The sequence below is a fragment of the Capricornis sumatraensis genome, chromosome 5 (genome assembly GCF_032405125.1).
Source record: "Capricornis sumatraensis isolate serow.1 chromosome 5, serow.2, whole genome shotgun sequence".
In the NCBI taxonomy this organism is placed as follows: domain Eukaryota; kingdom Metazoa; phylum Chordata; class Mammalia; order Artiodactyla; family Bovidae; genus Capricornis; species Capricornis sumatraensis.
The window spans coordinates 81,020,601-81,033,535 of NC_091073.1; the positions used below are offsets into that span (position 1 = coordinate 81,020,601).

A 12,935-nucleotide genomic window follows, 5' to 3' on the forward strand; every position below is an offset into this window, starting at 1 on the left:
CTCCCCCAGGGTCCCTCCCCAGGCCCCCTGCTCCAACACACTCCACCACCAGGCTGCCTTCCAGAGTCAGGGATGGGACCCTGCCACCCTGGCTGCCCACAGAGAAGGCGGAGTTCTGGATGGCCTCCTCACCACCCCGCCCCCATGAGGTCTCTGTGAAGGTCCCCCTCCTGTCACACACCTTGTCTCCCTTCCTCAACACCAGCCCCTCCCGCCCTCCCACGACCAACTCTCAAGCATCCAAGAGGCCCAGAGAAGCCCAGGCACTTCCGGAAGGCTGGCTGGGTATCACATGGGCATGCCTGGGAGCGGCGGCCTGGCTTTAGCACTCACGAAGGCAGTAGCCAGAGCCCCTCGAGGAGGAGTACGAGCCAGAATCGGGTGCACCACTTGCATGCCCTCACCACCACCACCCCTGCCCCGCTGCCTAAGAACTGGGGCCAATTCTGTATAGACAGCCCACCTGGAATCTCTGCCCGTGGAGAGGGAATGCGGGGTTCAGATCTCAGCAGCTCCCTGCCCACCTGGAATCCAGAAGCCAGGTATGGAGTGAAGACAGGGCTGGGCCACAGCCCCTTAGAATCAGAGAATTAGGGGGCTCTCCCTCCAAAGCCTGGTTCAGGGCTCCCACTGGCCACACACAGGGAGTTAGTCTGTCCAGAACAGGCACTGACTTAAAAGTACACACAGGCTGAAGAGTGGAAGAAGCAGGCTAATCCACGGAGACAGAAAGCAGACGGTGGTTCAGCACTGGGGGTGGTCAGAAACGGGGAGTGACTGCTGATGCTTACAGGGGTCCCTTGGGGGACACAAAACTGTACTAAAATTGACTGTGGTGACAGCTGCACAATTGTGTGACTATATTGAAAACTACTGAACTGTACACTTTGTATAGTGAGTGAATCTTGTGGGAAGTGAATTACAACTCAGTAAAGCTGCTACATAAAAAGGAATAAATAAGCCAAGTTTTTCACCTAGTGTACCTATGTGCGCACAGATATACATACATACAGAATATACGTGCACACACACACACACACACACATTTTCTTTCTTTTGTTTGCCCCAAGTAATGGAGTAATTCCTCATGATCTTGAAGATATAACCTGCCCCAGTGTGCACACAGAAACCTGCTTAACTAGCATCTTACCTTTTCCAGGTTAACTTAAGGGTAGACAATAGTTTTCATCAGCGTGGTCACTACCTTCTGCCCCCATCACAGGCAGCCTACCCCTCTATCCCCTACCCCTCCTTCCCATAGTGAGAACACTCAGCAGCGGCTGTCCTGAGGGAGTCCACTGAAACTTACAGCCTGTCAGATGTCGGGAGCAGGGTGTCTGCACCTACTATGTGCTAGGGCCCCAGCCAAGCCCATTGGCAAGGAAACTAATTATTCCTCAGTGCAATGGCTAATTGTATGTGTCAACTTGATGGGCCACAGAGCACCCAGATGGCTGGTGAGCATCATTTCTGGGTGTGTCTGTGTAAGGACACATAGGAGAGATTAGCTCTGAGAGGCTGGACCATGGGAAGATGTCCTCCACTCCAGCCAAGGGGGTGGGCATCATCCAATCCTTCTGTATAAAAGGAAAAGGCAGAGAAGGGGCAACTCCACTCTTGGCCTGAGCTGGGTGTCCATCTTCACCACCCTCAAGCGCCAGCGCTCCTATTCTCTCACAGCAAGTGCTGATGGACAGGAAGGCCTGGTGTGCTGCGGTTCATGGGGTCGCAAAGAGTCGGACACAACTGAGTGACTGAACTGAACTGAACTGAAGTGGCACTTGGTGTCTAGGACTTCTCAGCCTCCATAACTCGCAGGCCAGTCCCTGGAATAAACCTCCTTTCGGCAGAACCCAACCAACACACTTCCACACAGGATTTGAATCATCACCCCACTGGACTGAGGACCAGGTAAGAGAGTCACAAAGACCCCAGGGGGATTTGTGGGGGTTGGGACGAAGACCACCTAACTCCAGGCCCACCCGACACAGCTGACCAGGGCCTCAGTCACTGACCACCCACCTCCTGCCTATTCTACCACAGGATGTGGACAGGAGTCACACATCTTCCTGAAGAAAGGATGTGGGCAGGCAGCACAGGAGGAGCCTGGGCTCCCAGTAGGCCTGTCTGAGCCTGCCCCTCTGCACAGAACATGGGGCGACGGCAGGGTGCACCCAGCCACCTGTGCACCCACAGCCACAGCCTTCTCTCTGTGGCCCCCTGGGCCGCACCTGTTTGGGGTCCAGTGATGGATGCCCCTGAGCTGCAGCTCTGGGATGGACCCCTGGCTACACTCTGGTTCCTGGTATGCAGATGCTCTCACCCACCTCAGACCCGCCAGGACCCCTGGACATTCCAGTTCTGGCCCTGGGCATGTTAATCCATAGCTGATCCCCATCTGTGATCCCACCTCCCGAGCAGGGCTGCTGTGGGGATTGAACAGAGCGAATTCCCCCAGACAGCCAAGGGCTTCTTCTTCATGTGTCAAAATGACAAGACCCTCCTGCAGCCTCTGTTCTACTGCACACCTGCCTCCCCACTTTTAGTCGAGGAAACAAGGGGAGGCAATCTGTTCAGAGCCAAGAAGTGAGCAAGTTGCATCAACGGAGCCTGAACTCTGGACCAGAAAGAAGGCCTAGGTTCCCAGGGCCAGGGACCCAGAGCGGGTGACAAGGAGTGGGTACAGAGGAGCAGGGGACAAGGATGCATGGAGAGGGTGACAAGAGGACACAGAGTGGGCAAGGAGTGGGATGCAGAGACACACCACACCACACGTGACCTGGGCTGAGCTGTGCACCTATGCACTGGCTCCGGGCAGGCGAGCAGTGTGAACTCTGGGGGTCACCACCTGTCACCGGCCTCAGGGCCTAGGACACCCCCCAGGTCTGCCACTCCTCCCTCTCCCCCAGGCCTCTCATGTCAGAATTCCCCCGTGTGCACTGTAAAAATATGGGTTTCTGGCCCCCAGAGCAGACCTACTCAATCTGGAATAGGCCATGTGAGATGAGACAACCTCAGGGGTTTCCCAGGACCCTGATGAGACCTGCTGTCCTGTCTAGCCTACTGAGGCTGAGTCCCTCTGCCAGAACACCTGTGGGGAGTGGAAGCTCACGGCCAGCAAAGCAGCCCACCTCTGACCATCAGACAGGGTTCATCAGGCTGTCCCCCTCCTGCCTTCCTGCCATCTTGCTCCTTGGCCCCACCACAGCCTCCTCCACCCAACAGTGATGCCCACATGGCCACTGGCGTCCAGCCAGGAGCCCCCACCTGAAACTCCTCCCAAGGGATCCCCTGATTACCACCACCCCCCACAGGAAGCAGAGGGTCTCCTCTTGCCTGGGCCGCCCAGAGGTAGTCCAGCCGCAGCTTGACATCCACCTGCCGGGCGTGCAGGGCCAGCGTGCACGAGAATAGCAGGATGGCCACGATCGGCTCGAAGCTGCGCCCTGAGACGGCACCGGCCCTGGGGGAAGAGAAGGAAGGAAGCCAATCTCAGTGCCAAGAACACGAGGCCCATCCTCGGGGGTTCTCAGATGCGACAGCCCCAGGGGTGCCCAGGAACGACCCAGGCTGAGAGCCTCATCCACAGAGAAACCCAGGAACTCACTAGCATATGGGCCCAGGTGAAGACAGGGAGCAACCCCAGCTCAACGAGTTTCTAGTCAGCAGACTGGAACACAGGGCCCCAGGCAGACACTGGCAACGCCTGGCCAGCGGCTCTGGCGGGAGCAGCGTACCTACCCCATGGCCTTCGTGTACCCGCTGAGCTCCAGGACGAGGATGTAGGAGGTGGTAAGCACGGCGAGCAGGATCATTTTTGGCAAGGAGGAGACCCGCAGGAATATGGCCAGCGGGAGGGTGCCCACGAGGCCGCACAGCAGGGCGTGGGGCGCAGACTCGCAGGGCGGGGCAGGCAGCACTGGGTCCCGGCCCCCGGAAGACAGGACCACCAGGGACCCATTGGGACTGGAGCTCCAGGACCAAGGCAGGCAGCCCACCTGGAGGAGGATGGAGGGACCAGGTGCGTGGGAGGGGCCCCACTCAGGACACAGGGTGCACCCTCCTCCCAGCCCGCTATGGCCTCCACTCCAACCCACTCCCTTGGTGCCAAGAGGCAAGTTTCAGATACTCCTGCCTGCTCACGGCCCTTCTGGGCTCCTCACTACTAGAAGGAGAGCCCCAGGATCTGGGCCAGGGGAGCACAAGGCCCCTACCATCCCCCAAACCACTCAACTCCATTCTGTTCCTCTCCATACCACCTCCTCCTGTTTCTCTGCCTCAGCTTTGGCCTCTGCACACAATGAAAGGCAGAGTCCCCAGTTACCGGGAGGACATCACATTTCCTCCACTGGAAGATGTTCCCTTTCCCTCGCTTCCTTGGGCACCCCCAGGCTGATCTCTGACCCCCCTTGTTTCCCTCTACAGCCAAAGGACAGGACCTCCAGGGTGGTCCCTGCAGGGAAGCCCCCATCCCTGCACCCAGCAGAGACGCTCACCACACAGCCTTGGGCCACAGAGTAGATTAAGACCACGATGAAGATGCACAAGACGGTGCGGATCTGGATGGTCAGGCACCCTGGAAAACACTGAATGACAAAAGACTATTTTATAAACTGCTTCCTATCGCAAAGCCTATCATGTCCACAGTAAATAAATCATGATACAGAATGTCCGCAGCCATCTGTATGTGGCTAGATTCTCACCCACTATTCATCCTCCACACACATTTCTTGGCTGTTTTCATTTAATTAATCTCCCAGGTGAAAACGCTGCCCAAACTAAAAGATGAAAACTGACATCTTTAAATTTAAAAGGGCCACACCTCCCACCACTCTATGACACTGAGTGGCGCTGAAATTTATCGAAGAGATTAAGTTGACGTTTTCATAATGTTGCATCCCTCTATCTCAGAAATGGTTAAGACTTCCCATTTATTTGTGGCTTCCTTTATAGACTTTAACTTTTATCATTTTCTTCACACAGGCTTTATATAATTTTTGTCCAGTTATTATGTTTTAAGTCTGTTTAAACATTGTGCAACATTCAACAAATGATTTCGTGGATAGAAGTTCTTTGTAGACTCACACTTCTGAAGTTAGAAATGAAAACAAGCCACAGCGACCTTACAGAAAACACTGACCAGTCAGGGAGCCTGAGGCCATCTAGAGAGTTATCCCCCTAACTCTCCCTGCTCTGAGGTCAGGGTCATCACCATCCCTGCCCTACAGGTGGGAAAAAATGCAGCCCAGACACCACCAGCCAACTTCACTCATCCTACAACCCAGAACGGACAGTGGGTGCTCCAGCTCACACAGCGGTGGGTATGAATCTGGGTCCCAGTTCTAGGCTCCTACATGGTTGTATTTTCCTTGAAACACGGATCTCCTCTGAGCTTCTCGGAAAGATGAGCTGTTCTGCGGTGGTGCCAGCCCTGCTTGTTTACTGACCTGCATCACACCCTCCCTGTCTTCTCTCCCACAGAGCCCTGGGCAAGACCACAGATGTGCCAGGGGATTCAAGCCCTCAGCCCCGTGAAGCACAGGCTGCACACACTTTCACTCAGCAAACCCTGAGATGCTCCTTCTGGTCCAGTGGACTTCAGAGGCCCCCAGGGCGCCAGCGGGAGTGAGGCCTGGCTCCAGGGCTGCAGGAGGCGGGAACAGGACAAGAGTCTCTTGGGAGGTGAGGAAAAGAGGGCCACTGGCCAAGGCTGGGCAAGCTGTGCCCAGGGTGTGTCGCCCTCCCGCTCTGAGCACGGTGGGTGGACGTGGACACACAGCAGAACTACTGAGGCCTCTAGGCCACCCTAAGGAAGGGAAGCTCTGGGGCAGTGAGAAGACCCAGAGAAAATTGGTCTCCAGTAGCAGAATGGAGTTACTGGATAAAACCAGCCTTGGGCCCACCCTCCTCCCCTCCCTCCCTCCCTCCCTCTGGTTTTTCCTGAATATGTGGGCCAATAAATTCCTTTTATCATTGAAGGCCATTTGAGCCCCTGGATCACACAACGGTGAACAGCTGTGACTCCCAGCCTCGGGGTACTAAGACTCTTCATTCGATACTAAAAGCCTGATCCTACAACTGTGTTTGATTAAACACATGAGAGTTAAAATACCTCTCTAGTAATGACAATCACAGGGACCCAATGAGAGCTTGGACTTGTTTGCTGGGAGCAATGAGAGGCGTAGGAGCACGTACACACAGAATAAGGAGGGCTGTCTGTTCATCTTAAGACTAATAGCCTCGTTTTTCACAGTTAATTTGGTTAACTTATCAGTTCTTTTACATGAGCAAATATATATATATACAAACACAAACCAATACAATTCATATATATATATACATATATATGCATATATAGATAGATAGATACACGTATAAATATACACACACAGACCTAACAACACCATGAAAAATAGTCTATCATGATACAGAAAAAAGGTAGCTGAACTGACATGAACAATGAAAAGTTCCCCCAGAACATGATCCACAGTTAGACCTTAGTGATGGGGGCCCCAACTGTGTGGGTGAAGGTCCCAGGTGGCCTCGGCTGCCCTCGGCCAGAAGCCCTGGCTGTCGCCACTTCTATGTCACAGTTGACTCGAGGCTTTTTTGGTGATATTTGGCTACAATGGACCATCCCACCTGCATCTCCCCATCTCCCCACGTGCTAGCCTCCGCAGGAAGGCTTGTTCCCACCCCGACTGCCCACCAGTCAGAGCCTGCGGTCTGACCCCTCCCTGTCACCCAGAGCGCCACAGTCCTCTGCACAAGCCTGGCAGTGAACTTAGAGCCCAGCGCAGGGCCTGCAGAGCAGATGTGGGATCGGTGGCACTCGCTGGCCGGGTGACCTGCAGCCACCAGCTGTTAGGACTATGGGCTGCAGCACTTAGAAAAAATGCTCAGGCCCACAGGTGAGGGCGGGGGCGGGGGAGTGCGTGGATGGAAAGAGAGGGGCTGGTGGAGTCAGGGCCACCTCTGCCAGGAGAACTGTTGGTCCACCAGAAACAGATTCTAAATACTGGGGACGAATGCAACAGGCCACAGAAATTAACATGCACTTGCTTTCACTTGAAATTAGGTGAATAAAGCAATCTTATTTGAAATGGGAAATTTCAGTTTACCAAACCAGACGCCACTCCATCTATGAAATCAAGGATCTGGGAATGTGGTTTGAGTGAGCAGAATTTTTTTCTTAACTCAAGAAGTTACCTATGAATAATAAAGAATTTAAATAAAACTGATTCAATCTTCTCCCAAAGTAGCTGTTTTCAACAATTGCGGGAAAATAACCCTGGGTCTGGCAGAGGTGACAAGTGGGAGTCTGGTGGGGACATGGGATGTTTGATAGTGAAGGCTCAGGACGTGAGAAAGGCATGTGAGACAAGACAGAGCCCTCTCCCAGCAGCCTCACAGGACACAGGACCACAGGCTCAATCCGTAAATGAAGCATCCTCGGGAAAATGGACGCCCCAGTCAAGGACAGGAACACACACGAAGCCGCAGGACTCTCCACCTGCACAGAACAGTGTCATGCCACGTGTGTTCATTTATTCCATCACTGTCAACCACCACCCCTGTGTCCATGGGGCACACTGCTGAAACCCCACAAACAGCACCTGGCACATGACAGGCTTAATATGTTCCTGCCACACAGACCCTTTGCACCTGCCAGGGAGGTGAGGGGACAAACTGCCTCCACTACCCCTACCTGTCCTGCCAAGAGGGCAGCCAGAGGCCATCACTTACCTGTCCAGGTGATGTGTAGATACAAGACACACACAGACTTGTACCTGGACCAGATAACACGCAGGTACGGAACACATGCACACATGTACCTGGACCCGGGTGATGTGTAGGTACAGGACACAGGCCACCAGGAAGCAGATGCAGAACACCAGCAGGAGCAGGACAGCCACACTCCTACAACAGAAGACATACGGTCACTGCAGGTTGCGGCAGGCGACATGCGCCCGAGAGATGCCATCTTTCCTCCCCTTCCCCAGCAGGTCCCAGCCCCCAGGAAGACACAGTGGTCTCTGGGGACTTGCCCAGGCCAGTCCTCTTCTAGGAGACAGGCTCTTCTTGTGTCCACTCCAACTTCTAAGTGCCCCCCTCCAGGGTCTCTCTAGTCCTACGAATGATCAAGAGAGGCCCTCTGCATGCAGGAAGGGCTAGGGTTGCACAGACTTGGCTGCTGAGCACTACCCTTTTCCTGGGCTTCATCTTGGAAGAGTTTTATTAAAAAGCTGAATCTCCTAATAGGCCATCCAGGTGGCCACTGTGTGTCCACAGGGTCTTGGGATGGGGGCTGGCTTCCAGTGTCTTCTGGAAACTCACGGTTGAATTGCTCCACTCGGGAGGTTTATTAAGAAAGTAGTACATCTAGAAGAAAAGTGGGGTCTTTCTTGCCAAGAAACCAGAACTGTCACTCACTTTGATTTAGGATGATTCAATGTTATTAAAATCTTATGTTTTTGCACCTTTCCAGAGGCTACTTGTCCTCATTTAAATGTTTCTGAAAACGACAAGCACCCAGAAGCCAGAGTGCCCCACTGGTGGTCCTGTGTGTTACCTCCCTCAGTCAGTGCCATGAAGTCAACGATGCATGTGCTGTGGACAGAGTACACTGAAAATATGTGGTGTCTGAGGACTGAGCACATTTAAAATTAACAACTGAGAGTGAGCAGTCCCATGCATTCGCCATCAGGCATGCTTAGCTAGGTCCTCCAGGTAATGGAGAACTGGCGTGTGGCTCAGGCGGGCACCCTGGGAGAGTGACCACAGGAATTGAACCTGAACTTGAAAAGAAAGGGACTCCTGGCAACCTCTTATGACTGATGGACCCACAATGGGACTTACTGTGGGATTATTAGAAGGTAGACAAGGCCGAATAAGGCGGCCAGAATGAGAGCCAGAACCACGGCGCTGGTGAAATACTCGTCCTGAAGCTGGTGGTACTAGAAGACACAGAAATAGACCATCAGCCGCCAGCTTCCAGGAGAAAGGGCGCCAAGGACGCCAAGGACCAGCACAGCGAGAAAGAGCTGCAGCCACATCCCCAGGATGCCCTGGGGCCGCTGACTCCCAGCCACCCTGAGCCCCCAGCACTCACCTTTCGCTCTCGCTCAGCTTGCTTGTACTTCAGGGTGAAGAAGTTCAGGTCTGCCATCTCCAGCTCCATCTGGCGGGCTTCCAGGAGGCGGCCGATGTACCTGTTGACACGTGTGCCGGGGGTGGCTTGGACAACGTTTGTAGAGAAAGACGAGCGGTTTCTGAGTTTTTCCGAGGCTGTTCTCAATGCCCTCCGCTGACCATTACAGAAAAAAAAAGCAGGGATATGGTCAGAGTCTCCACTTAACAAAGAAAGGAGCTCTTAACGCTCCATCCTCCTGGGTCCTTGCTGAGGATCTGGCAGAGTCTGGGGCGGGGGCCGGTTTGCAGATCTGAGACGCATTCTTGGCTCCTCCACCTGCTAGTGAGGCGATCCCAGGTGAGTTATCACATCCTTGGTGTGGGGTTTCTGTGTTTGTAAGTGGGGTCACGTGGCGGTTGTGTAGTGGCTCCATGTGGAGGGCTACGGGACCCCACACGTGTGGACCCAGAGCACAGAGCAATGAAACTTGTTCTTTGAAAATATCAATAAAATCAACAGATCTCTAGCAAGCATGACAAAGAAAAAGAGAGAACTATATAAACAAATTCAGGAAAGAAGCAAATTTACTACAGACACTGCAGACATCAAGAGGATAATAAGGAAAAATTATGAACAATAGTTCACATATAAATTTGACAACTCAGTGACTTCTCTGATAGTCCAGTGTTTAAGACTCTGTGCTTCCACTTCAGGGGCACAACTCAACCCCAGGTTGGGGGAACTAAGATCCAATATGCCACGTACCGCAAAAAAATTAAGAAAAAAATAATTCTTAATTATAAATAAATTTGACAACTTAGATCAATCACCTACTCCTTGAAACATACAAACTACCACAACTCACCCAACAGGAAAGATAATAATAGAAAAGCTCTATAATGGCTACATAAATTTAATTCATAATTTAAAAATTCATGAAAAAGTAATCTTCAGGCTGAGATGGTTTCATTGTGAATTCTATCAAATATTTGAATAAGAATTAACATCAGTTTTCTAGAGTCTCTTTCAGAAAATAAAAGTCAACACTTCCCAACTCACTTTATAAAGTATTATCCTGATACCAAAACCAGACTAAGAGAGTATTAAACAAAACTACTTTTGAGGGCACGTCCCTCATGAATATTGATGCAAAAATCCTTAGCAAAACATTAACAAATAGGATTCAGCAATATATAAATAGAAGTCTATACCATGAACTTTTCTAGATAAGTAAGGTTTAAATATTTGAACACTCCACACAAGCTATCATATCAACACCATATTAACCACCACATGGAAAAACACACAGTCACATCAACTAAAAAATCTTTTGACAAAATTCAATACCCAGTCATGATAAAAATCATCAGAAAACAAGGAATGGTGGGGAACTTCCCCAACTTGATGAAGAACATCTACAGGATACCGACAACTAGGTGGATAACCCTAGAGGCTGTTACGTAGAGTGAAGTAAGTCAGAAAGAGAAAAACAAGTGTCACGTACTAGCACATATGGACAGGGGAGCCTGGCGGGCTGCCGTCTGTGGGGTCGCACAGAGTCGGACACGACTGAAGCGACTTAGCGGCAAGCAGCATAGAATCTAGAAAGATGGCACAGACGAGCCTGTTTCAAGGCAGGAAGAGAGATGCAGACATGAGAATGGGCACGCGGACAGGGGAGGGAGGAGAGGGTGAGACAAACCAAAAGCACAGCACTGACATAGACACGCTACCACGCGTGACGCAGACAGCTAGCAGGAAGCCGCTGTAAAACACGGGAAGCTCAGGCCAGCGCTGGGATGGCCTTGAGAGGTGGCAGGGCGGTTCAGGCGCAGGGGATGTATGCACACGTGTATCTGACTCACCTCGTCCTACAGCAGCAACTAACACACTGTGTAGCGACTATACTCCAATAAAATAAATAAATTAAAACAAAAAGGGAGCGAGAAATTGGGAGGCTCCTGGCGTACCTTCCAGAAGGGACAAATCTACCGGCAGTTTTAGGGAGAGCATCTCCCCACACTGGCCGGGGCTGGGGAGACGTGCCTCCCACCTGCTGCTATGGGGGACACTGGCACCACCACCTCTAATCAGCCACACCCACTCTCAGACACTTGAGGCAGAGAAATTCATCTTACAAAGATCAGAGATGTAAATGCACGTTCATGAGCAAAAAGGCTGTGAGTTACTTACTTTGATTAAAAGAAAACACACAAAAAAAGCGGAAATGACCTAAATATCAATAGAAGTGGAGTAAGTAAATGGTCTCTCCTTAGGCTGGAGATTTACTCAGTGACCAAAGAACCCTATTTTTGAGGAACAGTCAACAATATAAGGAAATGCTTATGATATACTGGCAAGTGAAAGAAAGCAGCAAATGTTGTATATCATCCCATCAATTTTATTTTTTTAAATGTGTAAATATACACACATCTAAGAAGCTAGAAGGACCAGAATATTAATAATAGGTTGGCTGTTGGTGGTCAGATTATAGAGGAATGGTTTTCATTTTCTTCTTTGTGAATGTTTGTATTTTTCTATATTTTCCACAATAAAGTTCTTTTATAACCAGGAATACTGAAGGAAGAAATAGAACAAGTGTAAGCACATGGGGGCCGGGTTTTACTGCAGGTGCTTGTCTCTGCGTATTAAGGAGAGCAGCCCCTTGGGCGCGGTCCGAAACTGGGGTGCAACTGGGCTGTGTGGGAGCCCTAAAACCAAACCTAGAGGCTCAGGCCGCCCTGCAGACACCTGCATGGTATCGCCACCTAGCGGCCGACCCACCCTGGGCTCCCACACTTCTGATCCAGGAGAGGCCAGGAACAGGGGAACCCAAGACGGGCTGTGTTCTGAGGCTGACCACATACACCTGAGTCACACTCCCCAGAACCTGGGACACAGTTTCCCACAAATGCAGCACAAAGGCACAGATAGTGGTGGACCCCACTGTCCTAATCCCGCCAGCCTTCCCGGCTCCATCTGCAAGAACACCTCCATCAGGCTGTCAGGCCTGGAGGTACACATAAAGTGAACAGAGACAGCAACAGAAAAGATGAGGCAACCTCGTCCTAAAGCAGATGCCGGACTTGGGACCCACAGGGGAGAATGGCCCCAGAGAAGGGGCTGCTCTGCTCAAGGTCACTGGATGGGTCACTCACGTCATCCTTCCCAAATACCCCCACTGGTGGCCAGCCCCGCCCATGCACGGCCTCCCCACTCCACCCTTTCAAGACCACCACGGACTCCCCAGCCCGGGCCACCTGCCTGTGACTGCCCTGTCTTTGCCCACTGACGCCCTCCCACGGCGCTGACACTGCTCCCTCCGCATCCTGGACTCGTTTCCACTGTCACAGGGCACAGAGCAGAGCAGCAGAGGTCCGGGCTCCCAGCTGGGCCCCCAGCCCCTGGCACCTGCCCATGGGGCCTGCGCTGTCTCTCTGCCTCCCCAGCAGGGGAGCTGCCTGGGCCCACAGAGGCTGTCCAGGGGGCAAAGAGGTCAGAATTGGGTCCGCCGGGGGCGAGGGATCAGAGTCTAGAGGAGACAGTGAGATGGAGGGAGAAGAAGGCTGGTGCAGGAAGGCGTCTGAGAGCAGAGCACAGGACCAGGCTGTGGGATCCTCTGTCTGGGGCCAGCCAGGCAGCGGCAGAGGTGTCCCAAGCACCAGAGATGTCGGGGATGTTGGAGCGGGGGTCTAAGGACCCTGAACCCCTAGGGGAGACCCATGGGAGACTGTGGGGACAGAGAGGCTGAGGATGAAACCTGGGATACCACCCCTCATGCTCCCAGGGGAGACAGAAGGAC

The 12,935-nt window shown here is 52.4% G+C and overlaps 1 protein-coding gene across 1 annotated transcript in view; it reads right to left on the reverse strand.

Moving 5' to 3' along the window:
• The window catches only part of ADCY1 (adenylate cyclase 1), a 98,002-nt gene that overhangs the window by 25,329 nt on the left and 59,738 nt on the right, over positions 1-12,935 (reverse strand). The window contains exons 9-14 of the mRNA XM_068973245.1: positions 9,113-9,307; positions 8,860-8,957; positions 7,836-7,920; positions 4,497-4,586; positions 3,742-3,998; positions 3,337-3,463 (exon numbers count right to left, since the gene is read on the reverse strand). Coding sequence (XP_068829346.1) covers positions 3,337-3,463; positions 3,742-3,998; positions 4,497-4,586; positions 7,836-7,920; positions 8,860-8,957; positions 9,113-9,307 — 852 coding nt within the window. The remainder of the gene's footprint in view (positions 1-3,336; positions 3,464-3,741; positions 3,999-4,496; positions 4,587-7,835; positions 7,921-8,859; positions 8,958-9,112; positions 9,308-12,935) is intronic.